Source organism: Littorina saxatilis, linkage group LG17 (assembly GCF_037325665.1).
Source record: "Littorina saxatilis isolate snail1 linkage group LG17, US_GU_Lsax_2.0, whole genome shotgun sequence".
Lineage (NCBI taxonomy): Eukaryota > Metazoa > Mollusca > Gastropoda > Littorinimorpha > Littorinidae > Littorina > Littorina saxatilis.
In genome coordinates this window covers 16,879,852-16,907,676 of record NC_090261.1, presented here as the reverse complement: position 1 = coordinate 16,907,676, position 27,825 = coordinate 16,879,852, and the positions used below count along the sequence as shown (strand labels likewise).

The following is a 27,825-nucleotide window of genomic DNA, read 5'->3' as shown; positions in this document are numbered from 1 at the left end:
CTGTGAAACAGAACTTGACAGGCCTGGAAAACGTGTACCCAGCACACTAACTGTCTATAGGGGTCTGTGTTGTGTGTCTCTGAGGCTATTCCGGGGTTGAACTTTACCTGTTTAAGGTCATGAACTGACTGAATTTTTTTTTTATATATTTTTTTTATAGTTGTGTGTGTATGTGGTGTCTGAGGAGAGGTAGCACCTTTGAAAACCTGGCAGCAGCTTCCTCTATGGGGATGGACGGGAAAACTAGTCAACATTCAACTCTCACTTTTGGCTCCAAGAAAGCTGTAAGGGACAACAGTGGCCACACTTGTGTTCTACTCATCGGTGGACAGACCTATATAGAGCGCCAAGGGGAACCCTTAATGAATACGCCTTTCACTGCAAGGGAACTGGTGCCCTATTTTCCCTAAACCTCAAGAAATCCCCAGGACTAGATAAGATCAACAGCGGAATACTGTTAATGATCATGTTCATGCTGTTTATAAGAAAGCTCTGCAGCGACTTTTTCTTCTCAGGAAGCTTAAATATTTGAATGTCAACCAAAGTGTTATGGAACTTGTGTATCGCAGTTTGATTGTGAAAGCATTCTTACTTTTAACACTGTGACATGGTATGGTACCATATATGTAAAAAACAAGGCTAAACTGCACCGCATTGTTGCGACGGCCAGCAAACTAGTAGGGCAACCCCAACGACAGCTGACCAGTCTCTACCAAGCTGCCATTAAGCGGAAAGCTATCAAAATTGTCCATGATCCGATCCATCCTCTGAACCCTTGTTTTGAAATTGTCCCTTCAGGTAAACGTTATAAGGTCCCTTTGGCACACAAAATCCTTCCTTCCGCAATCACCATTTTAAATTCTTCTCGCATCACGTAGAGGCTGGTCAGCAGGGGAAAAAAATGTGTGAAGGTGTGCGTGTGTGTGTGTGTGTGTGTGATTGCGTCTATGAGCAGTGTACATTATTGATCAGTTTACAAATCCTAAACTGTGATATTCGTAATGTGATTGCTCTGCTGTGAAACCCAACTCCTGTGTTACGAGAGGGTAAATTTACATAGTGCAATATTATATTTGATTGTGATAGTCTTAATAGACGTGTGACCTTATTTAGATTTTTTTCTGTACATTTATTCAATTTACAGATGACACGGACACCACTTTAGGTCAGTGTTATTGGAAGTATGATAGGTGTGCTTGTTATTACATACGTGAACCTATGTTTTATGTTTTATGTGTGTTGTCCTTTTGTCCAATTGTTGTTATAATCGTTTACAGGCAGGCAGGGTGTGCCGAAGAAAATTTTCCAGTTTTATGTAACATTTTAATGGACAATAAAGTGTTGTTATTGTTATTGTTATTGTTATTGCTGTTACACATTGGACCCCAAGCAAAGAAGAAGCTACAACAGCTGGAGAACAGGAGTGGTGCCACAAGTTTGGAGAAAAGCAACCATGATACCCATCCACAAAAAGGGCAAAGACAAGAGCAAAGCAGAGAGCTATAGACCCATCAGTCACATAAGCTGCATAGGAAAACTCATGGATGACCTTGTCCTATGGTGCAGTGAAGAGCATTTCACAACAGCAAACTACAGGATGCAGCAAGCCATCCAGGTGATGCAAGCATGGTCAAAGTCGTGTCTTGTAAAGGTCAACGAAAAGAAAACAACATTCACCCTCTTGTCCCTCTCAACACATGACACCAAGGTCAGACTTCAGTACAACAATCACACTCTCCAAGCTGAAGACTCCCCGACGTACCTTGAGGTAACCGCCGCTTGACGAAAAACCAGACAAAAGCAAAACAGAGAATCAACCTCCTGAAGAAGCTGTCTGGCACTATATGGGGCGCAGACCAAAATGTCATGAAGAAACTGTACGTTGGAAGCGTGTGACCAGTCCTGGAACATGGAACCGCTGCAACTTCAACAGAAGCTTGAGAGAGTACAGAACCAAGCCACGAGAATGATGACAGGGGCCATGCGAACTACTCCCATCAAAGAACTCGAAACTGCAACAGGGCCACCATCCTTAGAGCAACTCAAGAACATCAAAGTCCTGACACAGGCAGCAAAGTTCAAGAGACTCGAGGACCATCCAGCGCACTCCAGAACGAGCAAACCAACATGGGGAAGGCTCAAACGTTAAGTTTCCTCCAACAGAGCAGAATCCTGGAAAGAAGAGACCCCGAACTCTTGGACCACATGCCCCAACACATCCCCAGAGCCCATACCTCCCCACCCTGGAACAGATCCAGCTTCTTAACCATCCAAAAACAAATCCCAGGAATCAAAAACAAAGGCTTCCAGTCAGACCAGGATAAGAAATCATACCATCTAGGGTTTCTTCACTCCGTCTATCCCCAGGAGCGGTACACCCATGTCTATACAGATGGGATCTGCCACTGAAGCAACCAGGGATGGAGGAGGAGGAGCATTTTTCAAGTACAGAGAAGAAGACGCTACCAACTCAGTTGCAACGGGGACATACTCAAATAACAAAGCTGAAGCAGAAGTGCTTAAGGAAGCTGCAAGAGGACTCCACAGCAACCTGATCAGAGTTCACGGGAAAATCGTCATCTTCGCCGATGCCATGTCAGTACTCCAAGCCTTAGAGAAACATGACAAAGAGCGGAATGAACTTGCATCGGCCCTCTCAACCCCGAGATCAAAAGATGACGTCACGTTAATGGGTTCCTGCCCACAGCGGACAGACTTGCAAAGGAAGGAGGTTTCTTAGAACAGCTAAACAAACTGGTCTCATACCAAGATGTAAAGACCATCATCATGACCATCGCACACACAAAATGGCAGAAAAAGCACACCAGACACAACAAAGCTGGCAGCTACTATAGCCTGAACAGAGAGGAGCAAGTCATCCTCTTTAGATTACGAAAGGGACACAACAGAATGCAGACACATCTATTCCACAAACTGAAGATAGGACAGTCAGAGATGTGAACTTGCAACATTACACCAATGACAACTGCACACCTATTACAGGAATGCTCCCTGCGGGGGGAAAAAAGACGCACAGCTTGGCCCGATAAAACCTCCCTTGCAGGAGAAGCTGTTTGGGCCCCTTTGACTGCGGCATTCGTGTGTACCACAGGAGTTGAAGTCGAAAAGGAGCAAACGAGAACAATAAGAATAAGACTAAAAGTTTTAACGTGGGCGGAGGGTGATGTTTGTCTCCCTAGAGTTCTCTCTCTGTGTAGCTTTTAATGAAAGCTAAGGTGGCACTATGACGACCACATTTTTCAATCAAATTATTTTAAAGGTTTGTCAAGCAATCTTTGACTTAGTCCGGACTATGGCATTGCATTTCAGCTTAAAAGACTACTAAACTCTGGAACGTTTAATTAAAATTAAAAGTTTAGTAATAGACGTTGAAAATGACTTTGTAATTTATCAAAGTTTACTGTGCAAAAACGTCAATACAGGCCATATCAAGGCTCTGTTTCTATGGAAATGCGCTGCGTTGCTAGAGAAATAAGTAGCGTACATACACCATTCAGTTTAAGAAAAAGAAGCAAGTCATTAAATAAATATCAATACAGTCTTGGCCTGGCATTGTACAGCAGATTAACGGGGACTGCCAGACACACACGTGAAACACGCATCAAATATAGAGCTGCAGCGGTATACCAAAGAAAGGGTTAAAACTGGTTTGCACACAAAATACCGGATCGCCGTCGCGATCCGTACCGGTTCGCAAAGTGATTCTTCGTGCATTTTTGTACCGATCAACGGAAACACTCGAACACAATCATGGCATCGAGTGTGCCATCTGAGCGTGTTTTTCTCGATTGTTGGGGACATTTTGACATACCTGAGAGCATTCTCGAAGAGATACAATGTATACCGTTTCATTTTTCTGAAGAACATCATGACGTTCACAGCTCTAATCAATACAGTTCAACCAGGCGTCGGACAGCAGATCAACAGAAACTACCAAATACACAACAACATGTACTACACGCATCAATACAGTTCAACCAGGCGTCGGACAGCAGATCAACAGAAACTACCAAATACACAACAACATGTACTACACGCATCAATACAGTTCAACCAGGCGTCGGACAGCAGATCAACAGAAACTACCAAATACACAACAACATATATACTACACGCATCAATACAGTTCAACCAGGCGTCGGACAGCAGATCAACAGAAACTACCAAATACACAACAACATGTACTACACGCATCAATACAGTTCAATCAGGCGTCGGACAGCAGATCAACAGAAACTACCAAAACACAACAACATGTACTACACGCATCAATACGGTTCACCCTGGTGTTGGACAGCAGATCAACAAAAACTACCAAATACACAACAACATGTGCTACACGCATCAATACAGTTCAGCCTGGTGTTGGACAGCATATTAACGGATATAACAAGCACATAACGGCACATGAAACATACATCAACATTGTCCACCCTAGTTTTGTACAAAGATCAGCCTCCCCTCTGATATGATGTCAACTGTGGCCCATTTTAACTTTTGTTCTGCCCAATCTAAAATGTTTCTTTCAACTAGAGGGGAAATAAATGACGAAGAAAAAAGTCGAACAACAAACTAAGAAAACAGATTTGTAATCAAATTACAAAAGAGAGTCATCGCTCAGGAAAGCAGATACACATAAACTGTTCGTGTTCAATCTCCTAAATACGTCAGATGATGTAAAAACACTCAATGGAAAAAGAGGCCTTACTTGTAAGAACACACATTCCCAGCCAAACCGAACCCGTTCCTGTGATTCCGGGACCTTCGTTGTGAGTAGCACACAGAACAAGCAAAGAGACTCACGTCAATGTAGTCGACCTTGGTGTTGTAGAGCAGGTGCTTGGCGCCCAGATCGTGCAGGAGACTCTCCAGCTTGTCCGGCTCGTCTATCCTGGCCAGGCACTTCTCCACCATGCCCATGACCTTGAGAACGTGGCCCTTCAGCTTCCGGTTCTGCTTCAGGTCGTCCAGGCTCTGGCCCTTGAAAGGCAGGAACACGTCCTGGACGTCCGGGTGGGTCTCGAACAACCTGGCACACACACGAGGATACTCATCAAAGTCTGCTGGCCAACACACGAGGATACTCATGAAAGTCTGCTGGCCAACACACGAGGATACTCATGAAAGTCTGCTGGCCAACACACGAGGATACTCATCAAAGACTGCTGGCCAACACACGAGGATACTCATCAAAGTCTGCTGGCCAACACACGAGGATACTCATCAAAGTCTGCTGTCAGTACCCAACATTAAGTGAGCCAAACAATTGTGGGGACGTCCACTTGCGAATACAAAGGCAGGACTATCGAATTCTCACGCCACAAAACACCACAGGAAACTGGCCACGAAAGAATCAACAGTTTTATTAAATCAACCTAGTGAGCAAACAAGGGAAGTCATCGCAACAATTATAACCCAATGAACAAACATAGAAAGTAAGCGAAGTATTAAGTGTGATCGCAATAACCTAGTGCGCAAACGATAAAAGACACTAATGTCTTACTTCAACAACTGGTGACGAAACACGAAAACACACCAAGGTATTAATATAATGATCTCCACAACCTTTTGAGCAAACAAGACAAATCACCAAGGCATCGAGGCATGACCTTAACAACCTGGGGAGCAGACACAAAAAGTCACTAAGGGGTGATCTCAACAGCCTGGTAGGCAAACACGGAAAGTGACCAACCTCTGACATCAACAACCTAGGGTGCACATGCGGGAGGTCACAGAGGTTTCGAAACACGCATCTAACATCAATAACAGATTTTTAGGATAGAGGGGGAATAACGAAGCGTCTTCCTGCTGTGTCGAAGGCGGTGTTGCAATGGCGTGCTTCGAAAGTGTGACTCCGTGTGGGACCTGCGTTTATTCCCTTGACCCTAAGTGGACATACAAACAACTGGTCGCGAGAGAGCTCAATGTGTACGCTTGGATATCTTGTTGGGGGCCCTTTTTCGCATTACATGTTGTATGAGTCAGTTTATTTGTGAACATATCTCAACATTCAGGAATACAACTTTTCTTTAATATGCTGAAGCTAAAGACCATTAATAGAAACTAACAGAGTTGTCCATACAAAGCTTTGCAGCACTGTATATATAGCTATTCTGATGGACACGTGGGGGAATTCGGGGGCTGTGATTGGATGGTCTCACACATCCCTTTTCCGATCATCAAAGCATAACGATACAAAAGTTGGCCATTTTTGCCGATATCCAAACGATATCGGCAATAACAAAGACGCGTGGTTCCGGTTTCTTCCACGTGTATAAAGTACACGCATACCTCGCCAGGTTTGTTTCTGTCCCTCTGTGACTAGTCGACAGACGATGCCATTTGCTTTGTGTGTGTTTTTGTTGTTGCTTACTGTACATGACATGGGCCCTACATTACGTGTAAAATCCAGTTCTTTAACAGGCAACAAACCTTGCAAATTTCCAGAAGCTGCAATCTGAAGCGACCTATCTCGGATTCTAGCAGACGATCTCTCCAATGTTTAACACAAAATCAGCAAACTCTCCTGTCACATAGAACGTCCATTGTATAGTGCAATGAGGAAATGAAGTTACCGGTCTGAAACATTTCGTCGTTTCTTCTGAGACAATCCTTGTTCTCTTATCATCTACAGATTTACCGCTGTCTTCACCACGCGAATTCCCAACAGAAGTCAGACTTTCGAACATACAATCTACGTAGGCAAGCATGATACGTCATGACGTCATATGATTCCTAACCTATTGACGTAATGCTAAGCATCCGGTTATCTCGAGTTTTCTCCGTAATACATGTCCGTGGGTTTTTCAATGTTCGGTTATTTCCGTGGCTTCATGCGGAAAGGGAACCGTCGTCTGCAATCAACGACATGGACCATTCTGGTACTTGTCGCTGACAAAAACATGATTCTAACACAGAATTTAATGTCAGAATAGCTATATAAACGCTATTGTGTTTTCAGCGTAGCAATAGGGTCCGATATTTAGACTCGAACAAGAATAATGCGACTCGTCTTCGACTCGTCGGCATTATACTTGTCTCGTCTAAATATCGGGCCCTATTGCTACGCTGAAAACACAATAGCTGTTAATATAGCTATTCTGATAGACACGTGGGGGAATTCGGGGGCTGTGATTGGATGGTCTCACACATCCCTTTTCCGATCATCAAAGCATAACGATACAAAAGTTGGCCATTTTTGCCGATATCCAAACGATATCGGCAATAACAAAGACGCGTGGTTCCGGTTTCTTCCACGTGTATAAAGTACACGCATACCTCGCCAGGTTTGTTTCTGTCACTCTGTGACTAGTCGACAGACGATGCCATTTGCTTTGTGTGTGTTTTTGTTGTTGCTTACTGTACATGACATAGGCCCTACATTACGTGTAAAATCCAGTTCTTTAACAGGCAACAAACCTTGCAAATTTCCAGAAGCTGCAATCTGAAGCGACCTATCTCGGATTCTAGCAGACGATCTCTCCAATGTTTAACACAAAATCAGCAAACTCTTCTGTCACATAGAACGTCCATTGTATAGTGCAATGTTGAAATGAAGTTACCGGTCTGAAACATTTCGTCGTTTCTTCTGAGACAATCCTTGTTCTCTTATCATCTACAGATTTACCGCTGTCTTCACCACGCGAATTCCCAACAGAAGTCAGACTTTCGAACATACAATCTACGTAGGCAAGCATGATACGTCATGACGTCATATGATTCCTAACATATTGACGTAATGCTAAGCATCCGGTTATCTCGAGTTGTCTCCGTAATACATGTCCGGGGTTTTTTCAATGTTCGGTTATTTCCGTGGCTTCATGCGGAAAGGGAACCGTCGTCTGCAATCAACGACATGGACCATTCTGGTACTTGTCGCTGACAAAAACATGATTCTAACACAGAATTTAATGTCAGAATAGCTATATAAACGCTATTGTGTTTTCAGCGTAGCAATAGGGTCCGATATTTAGACTCGAACAAGTATAATGCGACTCGTCTTCGACTCGTCGGCATTATACTTGTCTCGTCTAAATATCGGGCCCTATTGCTACGCTGAAAACACAATAGCTGTTAATATAGCTATTCTGATGGACACGTGGGGGAATTCGGGGGCTGTGATTGGATGGTCTCACACATCCCTTTTCCGATCATCAAAGCATAACGATACAAAAGTTGACCATTATTGCCGATATCCAAACGATATCGGCAATAACAAAGACGCGTGGTTCCGGTTTCTTCCACGTGTATAAAGTACACGCATACCTCGCCAGGTTTGTTTCTGTCACTCTGTGACTAGTCGACAGACGATGCCATTTGCTTTGTGTGTGTTTTTGTTGTTGCTTACTGTACATGACATAGGCCCTACATTACGTGTAAAATCCAGTTCTTTAACAGGCAACAAACCTTGCAAATTTCCAGAAGCTGCAATCTGAAGCGACCTATCTCGGATTCTAGCAGACGATCTCTCCAATGTTTAACACAAAATCAGCAAACTCTCCTGTCACATAGAACGTCCATTGTATAGTGCAATGTTGAAATGAAGTTACCGGTCTGAAACATTTCGTCGTTTCTTCTGAGACATTCTTATCATCTACAGATTTACTGCTGTCTTCACCACGCGAATTCCCAACAGAAGTCAGACTTTCGAACATACAATCTACGTAGGCAAGCATGATACGTCATGACGTCATATGATTCCTAACATATTGACGTAATGCTAAGCATCCGGTTATCTCGAGTTTTCTCTGTAATACATGTCCGTGGGTTTTTCAATGTTCGGTTATTTCCGTGGCTTCATGCGGAAAGGGAACCGTCGTCTGCAATCAACGACATGGACCATTCTGGTACTTGTCGCTGACAAAAACATGATTCTAACACAGAATTTAATGTCAGAATAGCTATATAAACGCTATTGTGTTTTCAGCGTAGCAATAGGGCCCGATATTTAGACTCGAACAAGTATAATGCGACTCGTCTTCGACTCGTCGGCATTATTCTTGTCTCGTCTAAATATCGGGCCCTATTGCTACGCTGAAAACACAATAGCTGTTAATAACGATGTAAATCGAGTAAACCAGACATTTGCCAAAATCAACTTTCTCACAACTCCTGATAAGAAAATGTCAGCATATAACATAACTTACTTTATTTCGCCATTTTCAACATATTCGCCACCGAAAAAAAATGTCCTGATCACAAATCATTACGTTAAATTTTGTTGTTAAATTTCTGTTATAAAGTGCATGCATTTAAGCTTGCTATAGAAGTTTTCCCTGTATTTAGTAAAACACTGTGTTCGAGCTACACTACCTAGCTTTTTTGTAATACAAAACAGCCCATTATGTCTTTTGATTAGAACGAGTTATAACCAAAGAACATTGATCTTACTTCTACAGTGCAGATCAATCAGTTCGTTATGCCTACCTAGATAGACAAATTTGTCCTCCTCCATCGTGAAAACTTTTAGTCAATATCAATTCGTTATGCCTACCTTAATAGACACATTTGATCTCCTCCTTCGTTAAAACTTTCAGTCAATACTTGACTTAATGTAAAAGAGCGTGAACTACAGTCACGACCATTGAATTATGACCATCTCTAGCAATTATTGTACTTTTTACGTTTGCTTGATTGCACAAACAAACACTTGTATGGTCCCTTGTCTGCATGTAAGTGTGTGTGTGTTTGTGTGTGTGTATGTACGCGTGTGTAGTGTATTTGTGTGTGTGCGTGTGTGAGTGTGTGTGTGTGTGTGTGTGTGTTTGTGTGTGCGTGTGTGTGTTTGTGTGTGTGTGTGTGTGTGTGTGTGTGTGTGTGTTTGTGTTTGAAGGCATTGCTCCTGCACTCGGTGCCAGTTCACATTGTCTTGCACAGCCACATTGTTCTTCGTCTAATTACCCGCTAAAAACAGCACCCGCGCTTCTGAGAAGTATGACACTAACATCTGTTTGTATGTCATTGTATCACTGTTAGACACGATAGGTGGGCAAACCTGACTGAGTTTGATAGACATTTTATTGTTCATCTGACATGCACAACTTGTTCAGTTTCAGCCCTTCTGATTTTTTGATCGGTTTTAACGAGGGGAACCTTGCTTTTGTGAATTTGATTTTCGGGGGTGTCTAATGCTGTTTGTTCCACTGCATAAACACAACCTCCTGTAAAATCAATCTGTTTTCTGGATGTGGTAGGGGAATAAATGTTTTTTTCTTGTCATCGAACTGGCTTTAACGTAAACGGCTTTATCACACGTATCTGACAGATGGTTTTGTCTTTTGATCGTTTGAAAAAAACACCAGACATAAGCGGCGAAACAAATACTCGCATCCACTTTGCCTCACACATTACGGCTAAAAGAATGAAAATCAGAATAAATACGATGTCCAGCTCGTCACCACTCTCATCGAAATCAGGCTACATTAGTCCTTGGGAACACCAACGGATGCGACTGCCATATCGCCGCTGATTGGACTTTCTTATTCCTCTTTATTCCATCAAAGTCCGTGTCCAAGTAATTCTTTTGCATGCGGGTAATAACGCTTCTTAAGATGTCAACCTACTTATGGTCATTATTGAACTTTTCTTTGTATTCTTGCGGGAGAAATTACATTCTGTCCACATTACATATCTGCGCAAAACTGTACAAGTCCCTTGTTTGTGTTTTTGTGTGCGTCTGAATTTTTTTTGGGAAATACTAAGATGTTTTGTGCTTTTATCAAAATTGCCCCATAAAGATAACAGGTAAGTATAGTACAAATACATAGTGTAGCCATTTACTAGATAATAGATAGATTGCCTGTTAAAATGTAGGAAGAAAGGTACAGTTTAAAACAGTTTCGTATGGGTTGTGCCGTATTTTTTGGTGTAAGTTAACGTTACGCCATCTCTGTGTTCTCAAAGAACCACAAACATCCTTTTTTTTTTTTTAATCCTGAAAAGTTAAATATGTTGAGGCCAATCCAAGCAAACATGTTTTCAAACGTTTTTCATTGTTATTGCAGATATGTTAGGGTAGCGATCTGCAGCTACTCATTCACATGATCCATGCGGTCCAATGCAACTCTGTCGAGTGATGTGGTAATTTTCAACACAGTCTGTGTTTTGAAGTCATGTCACCGATGGGAATACTAGTTGGTCCGGTGTCAGAATAATGTGACTGGGTGAGACATGAAGCCTGTGCTGCGACTTCTGCGCACGTTAAATGTCAAAGCAGCACCGCCCTGATATGGCCCTTCGTGGTCGGCTGGGCGTTAAGCAAACAAACAAACAAACAAACAAACCGATGGGAATGCAAATTGGCTATATATTGTGTTAAACAAAACAAGTCGCGTAAGGCGAAATTACTACATTTAGTCAAGCTGTCGAACTCACGGAATGAAACTGAACGCACTGTAGTTTTTCACCAAGACAGTACAGCTTCGTCAATCCCCGCGAGAAGGAAATCGCTCACCTTCCACGTGCAAAACGCAGTGAAATTAACACGCCAGAATAGCGCGGTAGCGTATTGTGCTAAGCAGGAAAGCGCGCTTTTCTGTATTCTTGTTAACTTTCGGAGCTTGTTTTGAATACAACCTATCATATCTATATGTTTTTGGAATCAGGAAATGATAAAGAATAAGATTAAATCATTTTTGGATCGATTTCTTAAATTTTTATAGTAAGACTAATTAATCTATTTTCGTTAATTGTGATCACATTTTAAGAGTAAACATGACATATGTATATATTTTTAGATTCAAAATATGATGAAGAATACGATGCAATCAATTTTAAATCTGTTTGCGAAAAATTGATTTTAATGACAACTTTAATGAGCAAACTCATTAATTAATTTTTAAGCCTCCAAGCTGAAATGCAAAACCTCGTCGAAGATTACTTGACCAAAATTTCAACCAATTTCAGTGGTTGAAAAATGAGAGCGTGACAGTGCCGCCTCAACTTTTACGAAAAGCCGGATATGACGTCATCAAAGCTATTTATCAAAAAAATGAAAAAAAACGTCTGGAGATATCATACTCAGGATCTCTCATGTCAAGTTTCATGAAGATCGGTCCAGTAGTTTTCTCTGAATCGCTCTACAGACACACACACACATACACCACGACCCTCGTCTCGATTCCCCCCTCTACGTTAAATCATTTAGTCAAAACTTGACTAAATGTAAAAAGAAGCAAATTACGCAGAAGAGAGAAACACGCGAAAGAGAAGAATGTATTTGCGAAATGGTAAACCAATTTGAAGCAAGGAAGATAAATTTGGATTTAATTGCAGTGTATTTTGACTGTGTCTCATATCTTTTTTTCCTGAGAGAAATCCTTTTAACGTGTGACGGAGTTAGGGCACAAAAAAACACACTGATGGTGTCATTAATAACCACAGGAAGAAAGCTCTGACCTCCTCCGACAACAACAGCGACGACGACAAATGTCAGAACCAGCGCCCTTCCATTAATTTTAAGTCGACAGGATTGACTGAATGCTAGGACATCGATGTATGCGACTTGTTTTATTTCTGTCTTTGCTTGAAGAAACCAATTAGGTCACCGGCGTGGTTAACAGCCCAGAATGGATTCTCCGTGTCTTGATAAAAATACCACAGACAGGGCCTTTTCATCAACGCTCATGAATTTCAAAATTCAATCAGTGACGAACCAGATTGGATTGCCAGCACTGGAAACCAATTTGTGGGAAACAAAAACTCGAAAATGATGTCATTGGGTAGTCTACCGCAGTCAATGTACTAAGCAAGTGTAAAGACCCACTCCACCTCACGTAAACCATCAATTTCCGATCACAGACACACCCTGGCTGTTACATACAGTACAAAACACCCTTTCGCGCGAACGCTTACTGCTAGAGAACACCATAGGTGCTCTCCATAGAGAGCGAGCATTTTTCAAAGAATTCATTTTACGTGGACGTATAGTAGGTACTAGATGATTACCCGCTTCGCCGGGTACCGGCTTCGCCGGGAAGAAGTAGAGCCGAATACCAGGCTGTGCCTGGGACCCGGCTCTGCCGGGTGTACGCCGGCTTTGCCGGCGCACGAAGGAAAGGAGATAAACGCGCAAAACACTGGAGACCTTCTAAAAATAGTAACGTGCAGTGACCTTCTAAAAATAGTAACGTAGTAACGGGAATATGGATTGATGCCACACGGAGGAAGGGAGATAATCGCGGCTGAAAACACTGGAGAAGATAAGGAAGAGTTACTGGTAGTGGATCCCGACAAACAAAAACAAACAAAAAAATCGGTTCAGCGCGCACAGCGCTGTGCGCTGAGAGCACGTGTTGAAATATCTCATCGATGAGGTTGTGTCCGGGGTGTAGCTGAATACGGTGTCCAAATTTGAAAAAGATCCACCGAGAACTTTGGCCGTGCATCGCGAACAGACAGACAGACAGACAGACAGACAGACACTAGTCGTATATATATATAGATGGATCGTGAAGCCTAGATATGGCGCCCCTGGCGATCGGGCGGACGATTTGGCCTTCCCTGACTTGTTCTTCTTAACAAAGCTGTAAAATGCGCCATCGATACTTAGAGCGATGTATCAGGTTGCAGACGCGAAGAGGGAGAATATAAAGAAGAAGAAGAAGAAAAAGAAACAAGTCGCGTAAGGCGAAAATACAATATTTAGTCAAGTAGCTGTCGAACTCACAGAATGAAACTGAACGCAATGCAATTTTTCAGCAAGACCGTATACTCATAGCATCGTCAGTCCACCGTTCAGGCAGTGAAATTGACAAGAAGAGCGGGGTAGTAGTTGCGCTGAGAAGGATAGCACGCTTTTCTATACCTCTCTTCGTTTTAACTTTCTGAGCGTGTTTTTAATCCAAACATATCATATCTATATGTTTTTGGAATCAGGAACCGACAAGGAATAAGATGAAAGTGTTTTTAAATTGATTTGGAAAATTTAATTTTGATAATAATTTTTATATTTTTAATTTTCAGAGCTTGTTTTTAATTCAAATATAACATATTTATATGTTTTTGGAATAAAAAAATAATGGAGAATAAGATAAACGTAAATTTGGATCGTTTTATAATTTTTTATTTTTTTTTACAATTTTCAGATTTTTAATGACCAAAGTCATTAATTAATTTTTAAGCCATCACGCTGAAATGCAATACCGAAGTCCGGGCTTCGTCGAACATTACTTGACCAAAATTTCAACCAATTTGGTTGAAAAATGAGGGCGTGACAGTGCCGCCTCAACTTTCACGAAAAGCCGGATATGACGTCATCAAAGACATTTATCGAAAAAAGGAGAAAAACGTTCGGGGATATCAATCCCAGGAACTCTCATGTAAAATTTCATAAAGATCGGCCCAGTAGTTTGGTCTGAATCGCTCTACACGCACGCACGCACGCACGCACGCACGCACACACACACACACACACATACACCACGACCCTCGTTTCGATTCCCCCTCGATGTTAAAATATTTAGTCAAAACTTGACTAAATATAAAAACAAGTCGCGTAAGGCGAAAATACAACATTTAGTCAAGTAGCTGTCGAACTCACAGAATGAAACTAAACGCAATGCAACGCAGCAAGACCATAATTATACTCGTAGCATCGTCAGTCCACCGCTCACGGCAAAGGCAGTGAAATTGACAAGAAGAGCGGGGGTAGTAGTTGCGCTGAGAAGGATAGCACGCTTTTCTGTACCTCTCTTCGTTTTAACTTTCTGAGCGTGTTTTTAATCCAAACATATCATATCTATATGTTTTTGGAATCAGGAACCGACAAGGAATAAGATGAAAGTGTTTTTAAATTGATTTCGACAATTTAATTTTGATAATAATTTTTATATATTTAATTTTCAGAGCTTGTTTTTAATCCAAATATAACATATTTATATGTTTTTGGAATCAGCAAATGATGGACAATAAGATGAACGTAAACTTGGATCGTTTTATAAAAGACTTGGTTTTTTTTTTACAATTTTCCGATTTTTAATGACCAAAGTCATTAATTAATTTTTAAGCCACCACGCTGAAATGCAATACCGAAGTCCGGGCTTTGTCGAACAATACTTGACCAAAATTTCAACCAATTTGGTTGAAAAATGAGGGCGTGACAGTGCCGCCTCAACTTTCACGAAAAGCCGGATATGACGTCATCAAAGACATTTATCAAAAAAATGAAAAAAAACGTATGGGGATATCATACCCAGGAACTTTCATGTCAAATTTCATAAAGATCGGTCCAGTAGTTTGGTCTGAATCGCTCTACACGCACGCACACACACACACACACACACACACATACACACACATACACACACACCACGACCCTCGTCTCGATTCCCCCCTCGATGTTAAAACATTTAGTCATAACTTGACTAAATGTAAAAAAGAAGAGAAAAGGCCTAAAGAGAAAATGACTACCACACACAATATGAAAACATTCGCAAGAAAACAAGCTAATGATCAGCATGAAACAAAAAGTGGTCCATATTAGGCAACCTTCCCCTAATAAGGAATTCAAGTATTATTGGGGTGGAAGTTCATCAAAAATTAGAAACATAGCCTACTAACTTAAACAAATTATACCCCGGACGTCATCTCTCTATCTGGGCCCGTATGCATGAGGAGGAAGTCAGCAACACTGGAAGTAGAGGCCTCTTTTGGAAGTGGGAACTCCCGAAGTTTAACTTTCCAACTGTTCACTAGCACTATGCATGAACGCCGGAGTGGTGACTTCGAGAGTATTCGATCAAGGTCGCGAAAATTGGGGGAATTCTAACTAGTACGCATGCGTTTGTTAACGGTAAGCTTGCCACCAGAAGAAACAAATCTCATCGCGAGTTCAAAAAGGCGAACGTTGAGCGCGCTGTAGTACGAACAGCGTTATTGCTAATTTTTTTTGAATGGTTAAACGAAAGGGTCGGTTCAAACCTGTGATGATTGTCTTGGAATCGAATGACTGTCTATGACAAATGACTGTTGGCTTGAATGTTAGGAGAAGAGTAAATGATTATGTTGAACTTGTTTTTTTTTTATTTTTTTTTTTTATCTCAACTGCTTGCTTCAACCTTTGAAAGTCCCAAAAATAGAAAATAGAAAGAAAAGTTGTATCTCGTGCGTGCATTTCGTGTAAATTTCCCTAAATACAAACCTGAGTTGCCAGCTTTGACTTTCGTTCGTTCTGGGTCACTGGCCACTACTCTTAAAATGTCATCCCCGCTTATAGGGGGGGGGGGGGGGGGGGGTGTTTCTATGTAAATGGGTGTCTTTGTGTGAGTGTGTGAGAGTGTGCGTGTGTGTGCGTGCGTGCGTGCGTGTGTAGGTGTGCGTCTGTTCATTCATTCATTCGTTTGCAGTGCACGCGTGCACATGTGTGTGTGTGGGGGGAAGGGTGCGTGTGTGTGTGTGTGTGTGTGTGTTGTGTGTGTGTGTGTGTGTGTGCGTGCGTGTGCGTGTGTGTGTGAAAGTGTTTGTATGTATTTGTGAGAGTGCCTGTGCGTGCGTGCGTGCGGGTATAATTGTGCGGGTATAATTGTGACCTTAAATCCATTATTCTGAAGTCCAAACCAACAACTTGTCCACTTGATGCCATACCCACACCACTGCTTTTTGAGAATCTTGATGTGTTGTTGCCAACTCTTACTCAAATTGTCAATGATAGCCTGTTATCTGGTGTTTTTCCATCATTGTTCAAAACTGCACTTGTCAAACCACTTCTCAAAAAACCTAGTCTTGATGTCAATATTTTGAAGAATTATCGTCCTGTATCTAATTTATCATTCTTGTCCAAAGTTTTTGAAAAGGTAGTTTTGAAGCAGCTGTTGTCATATTTGAACACCCATGATTTGATCTCGCACTCTCAGTCCGCTTATCGCCCTTCTCACTGTACTGAAACAGCCCTACTTAAAGTAATCAGTGACATTCTGTCTGCTCTGGATGGTGGTGATGTGTCAGTGCTTACCCTACTTGACCTTTCTGCAGCGTTCGACACGATTGACCATGTCACGCTTCTCCATAGACTTCAGACTCTGTACGGCATATCCGGTCCACCGCTAGCATGGCTTGAGTCCTATCTCATTGGCAGGACTCAGGCTGTGCTTGTCGATGGCCAGATGTCTGCTCCAGCCCCACTTTCTTTCGGCGTTCCTCAAGGTTCAGTACTCGGTCCCATCCTTTTCATCATGTACACTAAGCCCCTCTCCACACTGATTCAAAACCATTCTGTTTTAAATCAGTCTTTTGCTGATGACACCCAGCTGTATAAACCCAGTCCCCCTGCAGAGACACATTCCGCCATCCAGACCATTCAGACATGCATCACTGATGTTAAATCTTGGATGGTCGATAACAAACTCAAGCTGAATGATGATAAGACTGAAGTCTTATTGTGCAAAAAGAAGAACACTACATTTCCCTCTCCCCAACCTGTTTCTGTTCAAATAGGCAATACCGACATTCTTTTCTCACCATCAGCTAGAAACCTTGGATTCACCCTTTCATCTGACATGACCCTTAACAAACATATATCTTTAGTCTGTAGAGCAGCTTATTTTGAGCTTCGTAAGATCAGCACCATTCGCCACACACTCTCCTCTCAAACAACTAACACTCTTGTCTGTGCCTTTGTTCTTTCTAAACTTGACTACTGCAACTCTCTTCTCTCTGGCTGTCCTCTGTACCTCCTGCATAAACTACAAAAAGTCCAAAACTCGGCAGCACGCCTCATTCTCAAAGCACGAAAACGAGATCACGCAACACCACTTCTTCACACACTGCACTGGTTACCTATTCAAGCCCGCATTGACTACAAACTGTCCACCCTCTGCTTTAACTTCTTTTCTGGCTCCTCTCCTGCTTACTTCTCTGAACTCCTCACCGTCTATTCTCCAGCAACTCCGTGCCTCTTCTGACTGTCGCATCCTTACCATTCCAGTGCCACACACCAAAACCAAAACATACGGACAGCGCACTTTTACTTTCTGCGCACCCACACAATGGAATTCTCTCCCCTTTCACATCCGCCACTCTCAGTCACCCCAAGCATTCAAACGAGCACTTAAAACGCACCTCTTCATGAAATACAACCCCTGATTTTGTTTTCCCAGTCCATCAGTATTCTACAATGTAGTGTATTTGTTGTTTTAGTGATAATGTATATAAACATCTAGGACTGTTTTCAGCATTGTTGATAACATGTTCTGTTTGATTAAGGGTATTCAGCTGGTATTTCCTTGTTTTTTTACTACCTATGTTATTCATGTTTTTATTACTTAGTTAGTGGAAGAATCTTTTGTAATGTATGTTTGATGGTGTATGCTTTTAATTAAGCGTTGTTGACTATGAATGTAGATGTAAATGCTTGTATAACTGTGTTTTAATTTTAAATGTGTCAAGCGCAAAGAGCATAATTGTAAAGTTATGATGTTGCGCTATATAAATGCTCATTCATTATTATTATTATTATTCTTGTTTGCGTGCGTGTGTGTGTGTGTGTGTTCGACGGTGTGTGTGCACCCCCACCCCCCCCCCCCCCAATTATGAGTTGATTATTTGCGCCTCGATATTTTATTTATTTTCTTACGTTTTATGTTGTTTGTTGTGATTCACCACACCCGAGTTTCTCAAAATTGAGATAATAAAGTGTTCTATGTCTGTTTCGGGTTGATGAGAGCATTATTTGAATCACACCAGGAAACTGAAGAAGCTTATCAAAAACAGAGTGAAAATAAGTGAAATGGCTAGTTGTAGATTATTTTCAGCAAGCTTCTTAATGAATTAATTAAAATTGCCTTTAGCTTTTATTTTCTTCGATTTGTTGAAGGTGGTCCATATTAGGGGACTCACACATTCTTTGAGGTTTTGCTATTATTTTTTGTTTGCAGTAGAAACTCGGGGTAAACACTGCCAAAATGTAACAAATACGGTCTTAGCTGTCATATATAGCCATTTTTGTGTGATAAAAGCTTTGGTTGTGGACAAAAACGAGTTCGTTTTGTGGTGTTAGATGGTTGCGAGTGGTTGTGTGACTGTGAGTGACAGGAAAGCATTCATTCGGACACACAAGAGTCAGTTAGATGGTTGCGAGTGGTTGTGTGACTGTGAGTGACAGGAAAGCATTCATTCGGACACACAAGAGTCAGTTAGGTGGAGCACATGGTGTATTCAAAATGGTACCCAAGTACAGGAAGTCCGAATACCAGAAACTATGTAAGGTGTCTTATTACTAGAATACAGACTAACACTACATCCCCCTTTCTGGGTTTCTGAAGATTTTAACATAAGACTAGAAGTAGAATAATACTGCATTACTGAAATATTGCTTACTTCACAAACAAAATGTTAAACCGAACATCACTATAATCAAAACCATTTGACTAGAAGTTTTGTAATACTGCCTTATTTAAGTACTGCTTATTTAACAAACAAACTGTCAAACCGAACATCAATTATCGCGTTTTCTCGAAAAGAACGAAACCAAAAACACCGAAACACGATCACGCTTTGTCACGAAAGTCATTTCACAGGTCGACAAACCAAGAAATCAGCAAACTTTTCACAGCACCAGGTTATGGCGAGAGCTTCTTTCTCTACCTGGGCGTATCTGTTCTGTGCTGGTCATTGATCTTGAAGCATAAAACACTGGCTTCCATTCCTCCCCTTCTTTCTGCAGAAGTACGCCTCCCATACCGTAGGAAGATGCATCAGTAGATATCTTGATTGGTTTCTGCGAATCGTAGTGGGCGAGCACTGGCGCTGAGCTCAGCTGCTTCTTGAGAGTTTGAAATGCCTGTTCTTGTGCTACTTCCCATGTCCAGTCGTTCTCCTTCTTTAGAAGATCTCTCAGGGGCTTGGTTGTTTCTGCTAGTTTGGGAGCAAACTTGCCGACATGGTTGAGTTCTTCTTCTGCGTTCGTGGGCTGAAACTCCCACGTACACTCGTGTTTTTTGCACGAGTGGAATTTTTACGTGTATGACCGTTTTTTTCCCCGCCATTTAGGCAGCCATACGCCGTTTTCGGAGGAAGCATGCTGGGTATTTTCGTGTTTCTATAACCCACCGAACTCTGACATGGATTACAGGATCTTTTTCGTGCGCACTTGGTCTTGCGCTTGCGTGTACTCACGGGGGTGTTCGGACATCGAGGAGAGTCTGCACACAAAGTTGACTCTGAGAAATAAATCTCTCGCCGAACGTGGGGACGAACTCACGCTGACAGCGGCCAACTGGATACAAATCCAGCGCGCTACCGACTGAGCTACATCCCCGCCCCACATGGTTGACCATTCCCAGAAACCGTCTCAACTCTGGGACATTCTCTGGTCGGGGAAAGTTTGAGATCGCTGAGACTTTGTCGGGATCAATCTTCACGGGGGATAACCGGTCAAAGGCCGAGCGGAAGCCGAAGGCGGCGCCTGACACGTGTGAAGGCCAGTTTTGTCTGCTTTCTAAGTACTGTTTGATTTATGTCGGGATTTATGGTAAGCTACTGATTCAGCGATGACTAAATTTGTTTCTCGAAAAGTCAGGGAGCGATTGATATTTGCCCGTAAATAGCCTTCAAAGCTGAAAATGTCGGCGATCGAGCACCGGAAATGGCTGTTCGATGGGTTTTGCAAGTAGAAATGTGCTTTATTTCACCAAATCAGCTTGTATTTGGTATGGGTACGGGATTCTAGAGGACGAAGGAGTCATAAGAGGTGCAAAGAAGTGCTATTTGGGAGTAGAATAAATCTTCCGAGCCAGTAGACAAGAGAAGGTCATATTTGAGAGATGAAGGGGTACGAATGGATGTAAATGTGTGTGTGTGTGTGTGTGTGTGTGTGTGTGTGTGTGTGTGTGTGTGTGGTCGCCACACCACAGAGATGGCAAGATGCAAGAAAAAGATAATATGCATGCACGCTGCCAAGGAGCCACAGATGTGCACCTGGGTTTTAGTTTCTTGATTTATTTTTTCCTTTCTCAGATTCTGACAGTCCCTATTACGGAATACAACCTATACGTATTGTGCAAGGCCAGCACAGCGCATACTGTTCAACAGTAGCAAGCACATCATGGCAGTAATATTCTGGAGTGAAGTAGAATAAATTACCCGGACGGGTTCAGGAAAGTTCAGGACATTTCTAAGGAGGTAAATCCTATCATGCAAGCATGCTTGATCATTCTCACAGAATGTAAAGAGTCGAAATTGGACCTGCTGCTCAAATATTTTTTATGTTCCCAAGGAAGGGAGATCTCTACCGTGTATCTGTGATGCTACCCGCACTTGTGGTGTGTTTGCCTAACGTTTAAACGTTTAATTCACCGAGACATGCGTACAGACAGGGAGAGGGCCCGGTGAGCAGCAAAAAATATCGCACCCTTACTTGATTATAACCACACACCTCGATGTGATTAATCAGGATAAAAAGTCGATCTTCAACGCGTTTACTAGTTTTGAGTAGCCGCCTTGCTGTGAAGATGCCAGTAAGTGTGTTCATGAGCCGAACCCTGACATTATGTCTGTCATTGTCGAGGGACAAATTAATTAAATTACATTGTATTACATTGTCCTGTTAAGAAGAAAACCAGTTTGTCTAAAATCACACTGGTGAAGACAGTCATTCAATAAACTGACACACATCGTGCGGTATAACATACCAGCATGGTCGTATACTTTGGATTAATACGACGGTTTCACAACTAGTAAGTGTTTCTTCTGAACAAAATCTTTGACAAGGCGAGGAATTGCTTCTGGTGCGAGTGAGCAGTTAATGAAGCATCTTCTTCTATAGATCTATCGTCTGCAACGGCATTCAAAACAGCTCTGCCCGTCTTGTCCTTAAACCTCTAACCTGCAAAAATAAAGTTACATCATGATCATGATCATCTGAGTCTCTCTCTCTCTCTCTCTCTCTCTCTCTCTCTCTCTCTCTCTCTATCCATTGCTGGACATATTAATTATGTAAATTGTACTGTAGTTACCTTAACTCTTTTTACATTTAGTCAAGTTTTGACTAAATGTTTTAACATCGAGGGGGAATCGAAACGAGGGTCGTGGTGTATGTGTGTGCGTGTGTGCGTGCGTGTGTGCGTGCGTGCGTGCGTGTAGAGCGATTCAGACCAAACTACTGGACCGATCTTTATGAAATTTGACATGAAAGTTCCTGGGTATGATATCCCCATACGTTTTTTTCATTTTTTTGATAAATGTCTTTGATGACGTCATATCCGGCTTTTCGTGAAAGTTGAGGCGGCACTGTCACGCCCTCATTTTTCAACCAAATTGATTGAAATTTTGGTCAAGTATTGTTCGACGAAGCCCGGACTTCGGTATTGCATTTCAGCGTGGTGGCTTAAACATTAATTAATGACTTTGGTCATTAAAAATCTGAAAATTGTAAATAAAATATGTTTTTTTATAAAACGATCCAAATTTACGTTCATCTTATTGTCCATCATTTGCTGATTCCAAAAACATATAAATATGTTATATTTGGATTAAAAACAAGCTCTGAAAATTAAATATATAAAAATTATTATCAAAATTAAATTGTCGAAATCAATTTAAAAACACTTTCATCTTATTCCTTGTCGGTTCTTGATTCCAAAAACATATAGATATGATATGTTTGGATTAAAAACAAGCTCAGAAAGTTAAAACGAAGAGAGGTACAGAAAAGCGTGCTATCCTTCTTAGCGCAACTACTACCCCGCTCTTCTTGTCAATTTCACTGCCTTTGCCATGAGCGGTGGACTGACGATGCTACGAGTATACGGTCTTGCTGCGTTGCATTGCGTTCCGTTTTATTCTGTGAGTTCGACAGCTACTTGACTAAATGTTGTATTTTCGCCTTACGCGACTTGTTTCTTCTTGTTATTGAGTAACCTCTTTAGGGCCGGATGAAAAAAGCATGTTTGCATGCTTATTCTGTCACCCTTGAAAAATACATTTAAATTCAATTCAATTTAATTAAACTAGTACTTTTACGCAACCAAGCACGCTCACACACACGCACTTATAGAAGGATACAACACACTAACGGGAACTCACACCCACACACACACGCACCCACACACATATACAGACCCACACACACACACACACCATCATAACCACAACCATACAATTTATGTGACAAGAAGTTCCTTTTGGGTGTCAAAAACCGAAGGCAAGTTTTTTAATTTCATAGGGAAAAAAATCACATATTATTTAAGAACACTTGGGGTTTAACAAATTTAAAACTAGCACCCCTATTACACAATAACAACAATACGTTTTCCATATAAGGTACACATAAAATTTCACAGAACGTATGCATAATCCTTCGGTACAGAGTCAGATACAAAATTATGAAAAAGCGCAGCCAGCTATAACAAACAAGGGACGTGGATGGGGCAGAGGCGGTAAGAGCTAGTGAAGAGCGCTGCTGCGACGCGGGCGCAGGTAAAAAGCCAAGTGAGCGGTCCACTGCTGGGCCCGTATGCATGAACTGGAAGTCAGAAACACTGGAAGTAGAGGCCTCTTTTGAAAGTGGGAACTCCCGAAGTTAACTTTCTAACTGTTCCCTATGCATGAACGCCGTAGTGCTGACTTTGAGAGTATTCGGTCAAGGTCGCGAAAATTGGGGGAATCCCAACTAGTACATGCGTTTGTTAACGGTAAGCTTGGCGACCAGAAGAAACAAATCTCATCGCGAGTTCAAAAGGGTGAACGTTGAGCGCGCTGTAGTACTAACAGCGTTATTGCTGTTGTTTTTTGAATGGTTAAACGAAAGGGTCGGTTCAAACCTGTGATGATTGTCTTGGAATCGAATGACTGCCTAGCTATGACAATGACTTTGTTGACCTGAATGTTAGGGAGAAAAATAGATGATTATGTTGAAAACATTTTCTCCTTTTTTTTAATTTTTTTTTTCTTATCTCAGTTGCATGCAAGCAGCTTCAACGCTTTCTTTTTTGCCTCTCTTTTTGGCTCACGTAAGTGTAGCCTATGCGATGATAAACTTTGTCTGTCTGTGCGTGCGTGCGTGCGTGCGTGCGTGCGTATGTATGTATGTGTGTATGTCTGTGGTAGAAACTTTAACATTTCCGAGTCTATGGATTACGTCAGTCTCGGTCAAAAGTGTTCGACGTGTGTGATAGAAACTATTTGAAGACGTCACAGTATGACGTAAGAGGGTTAGACGTCACGCAAAGGAATTACTGAAAGTCTCGGTCATTGTTATTGTGAGCGGGCCGAGACTTCTTGGCAGATCCAGGGTCTCGCTTTCTTGCATAGTTTCACCTATGCTTACTGTGTGTGTGTGTGTGTGTGTGTGTGTGTGTGTGTGTGTGTGTGTGTGTGTGTGTGTGTGTGTGTGTGTGTGTGTGTGTGTGTGTGTGTGTGTGTGTGTGTGTGTGTGTGTGTGTGTGTGACGGAGTGATTGAGTTTGTGTTACTGTTTGTCGATTTCTTACGTGAGCCTTGAAGGCTTCGTCTCTTGTTTTTGTTTTTTTGTGTTTGTTGTTGTTATCGGGGAGCATCCGTCTTTATTGATCTTTTTTTTCCCTGTTTTTTATATTAAAGTCAAGATTGGATTTTTTGTGAAAGCATAGGACAGTTTCTTTACGCAACTAAAAAAAAATGAACACAGAGACAAAAAACCGGTTGTTGCAGCGAATGCAATTGAGGCCTATAAAGAAAAAGATAAAAAAAAAAAAATAAAAACAATATTTTTGCTCCCAGCGGCACTTGAACCTGGAGCGCCGGATCGAATTTCCGAATCCGTAACCACTGCACCATGCTACTCGTGTGAAAAAAAGCGTTATGAAAAGGTGTAATATCCGTCGCGATATAACCTTCGTGGTTGAAAACGACGTTAAACACCAAATAAAGAAAGAAAGAAAGGTGTAATATGAGTTATTCTGTCGTGATGGTTTGAAAGCTCGCCACCTTCGCCGAATGACTCGAGCACGTTTTTTTCGGTTAGTAACTGATCGAACTGTCGCTTTTGAGCCACTCTGTTTCAAGCATTTCACCTAAATTAAACAAAAATGTCACAGTTTGTCAGTCTACGGTGCAAGGTAGCCGACCGTCTCATTGTAGCCAAGTTACGACAGTTGCTCGATTGACGCATTTCACGTCTTCGATATTCTGTCTGAGCTCATTTCCCAATGAGCTGCCTTAAAAACAGGAATGTCCTGCAATTGTAGTATGCGTTGGAGGTTTCTTTTGGATGGGTAAGGACATTTAAGAAGCAATATCGTCGTATAATGATGTCAAGTGAGAGACCCTGCAAATTAACATTGAAAGTGGGAACTTCTGAAGCAAAGTTGCCAGCTACTCGGTATGCAAGAGCTAAATTGAAAGCCGAAGTAGTGACTTCGAGAGTTCTGAGGTCAAGGTCGAGGAAATTGGGGGAATCCCAATTAGTGCGCATGCGTTTGTAAACAGTAGGTTTGGTGACCAGAGGAAACAAATCTCATCGCGAGTTCGTAAATGGGCGAACGTTGATCGCGCTGTAGCTTTTACTATAGTTGTTGCTTCTGGGTTCAAAGCTGTGATGATTGTCTTGAAATTGAATGACTGTCTCTAATAATGATTTTGTTCACCAGAATGTTGGGGAGAATAAAAAATTTTTTGTTTATGTGGTAGCGAAGTCGGTTATGTTAAACCTCTTCTTTTTTTTAATGATTGTGTATCGGTAAAACTGTTTTGGACAAAATAGGTTGGTTAGAGCGAACGTTTGGGTTACTGGTAAATTTGAAAAGGCAGAAATCAATCAGTGTTTGAAGAATCAAGATAATTATAAGGTGTAGTGAAAAGAAGATAAGTTCAGTGACTTTCATATGAATTGGGAAAATGTGTGTCCGAATTTTTACAAAAGATAAATTGTTGTACTTTGGTATTTGTACATTTTGTTGTCCTCGTGAATTGTGAACAGGATGTATGTTAAAGTTGAAAGTCAAGATTGGATTTGTTTAGCCTACGCGCGTGTGTGCATGTGTGTTAGACATAGACATAGAACACTGTATTATCTCAATTACGAGAAACTTGGGTGTGGTGAATCATAATAAACAACATAAAACGTAAGAACATCAATAAAATATCGAGGCACAAATACTCAGCTCATAATAGTGTGTGGTAAGGGGGGATGGGGGGTGTGTTACGGAGGGTATTTACGTGAAAGTGTCTGTGTGTATTAATTACTCTATCAGAAAAATGCGTGTTCTACTCTGTTTACTAACTCACTTCGTCTCACACAAACACAACACTCAAACTAGGCACAAAGACTGAAACACGATTACTGCCCTTTGCCCTCGTACCTGTATTCAAAACATCACAACAAAAATACAAATATGATATCTCTCATACAATCAACAATCTCTTGCATTCATTATAATAATAATTATAATAGCTTATGTAGCACGTGGAAGAATAACCGTTTCTCGATGACGTCGTCACTTGTTTCACACAATCCTTCTGTTAATCATGTTTCCTGTTAATTACAGTATCTTGTTACGCACATTTTACATGTTACGTATTCTCCAGTGGTAATTCACAATACATTGACTACTCACAATTCAGCGGGTTCATTGCTGGATCCAATATCACGCCAATGACAGGTGATATGGGGTGGGGTTCCACCGGGTCCCAGAATTCCTGCGCTGCGTTACAACCTTGCGCCCACAATCAAACGATCCGTGGCGCCAAGGAGGGGATGCCAGTCTTCTTCCATCTTCCCCACAGCCGAGGGCATCCTCTCTCCCACCGGGGTGCTGTGTAAAAAGTTTATGCTACCGTAAGTCTCAACCACTCAATTCTTAGATAAACTTCTCCACAAAATAATAATTCCACTCTTACTCAATACTATTCATTCATCCGTCAACTAGCTTATGCTGTTACAGTATTACAACAACTCATTTACAAATTACTCCCATTACAAAAGAACATAAAACATTCCTTTCCAAAATGGCTGACAACAGCTCACACATCTCCAACCCAATTCACAACATTACTTTCACAGTTATTTCACAAGTCAAGATTTCTGAGCAAAATACAATTCAATAAATACCTGTATATTCACAGCATTGAATCACACCTGATTCATCCAAAACATGAGTCGTATAACAATCGACCTCAATGTCACTTGAGCAACATTCTGAATAAACGTGGAGACACGAACAGAGACGTCTGACTGCCCCCACTTCCAGCAATGTTCTGCTTAAACACAACCAATATGGCTACCTTCCTGTTAGCAATCTCCTCTCTCATTGGTCAGTCTTAAAACCCAGTATCCAATGAAAATATAGTTTGCAAAATCAGATCACCCCATTTCAACAGGTGATACTTCCCTCACGCAGTCAAGCCATGCGAACCAAAAGTATGGCAAGCTAATCCGTACATATTTGTTAAACAAATTTTAGACTGAACTATGTACAAATCCATTTGTCACAGGGTGCACACACACACACACACCGTCGAACACACGCACACACACACACACACACACACACACACACACACACACACACACACACCGTCCAACACACACATAATGTCGAACACACACACACACACACACACACACACACACCGTCGAACACACACACACCGTCGAACACACACACACCGTCGAACACACACATAACATCGAACACACACACACACACATGCACAAACACACACACCTACACACACACACACACACACACACACACACACACACACACGCGCGCGCGCGCGCGCACACGCAAACAAACGTATGAAGGAACAGACGCGCAATTATACCCGCACGCACGCACACACAGGCAGGCAGGCACTCGCACAAATACATACAAACACACACACACATACACAC

General features: G+C 41.7%; 1 protein-coding gene across 1 annotated transcript in view; it reads right to left on the bottom strand.

Moving 5' to 3' along the window:
* LOC138953785 (neuroglobin-like) overlaps nucleotides 1–27,825 on the bottom strand; it is an 85,587-nt gene that overhangs the window by 2,176 nt on the left and 55,586 nt on the right. The window contains exon 2 of the mRNA XM_070325692.1: nucleotides 4,825–5,050. Coding sequence (XP_070181793.1) covers nucleotides 4,825–5,050 — 226 coding nt within the window. The remainder of the gene's footprint in view (nucleotides 1–4,824; nucleotides 5,051–27,825) is intronic.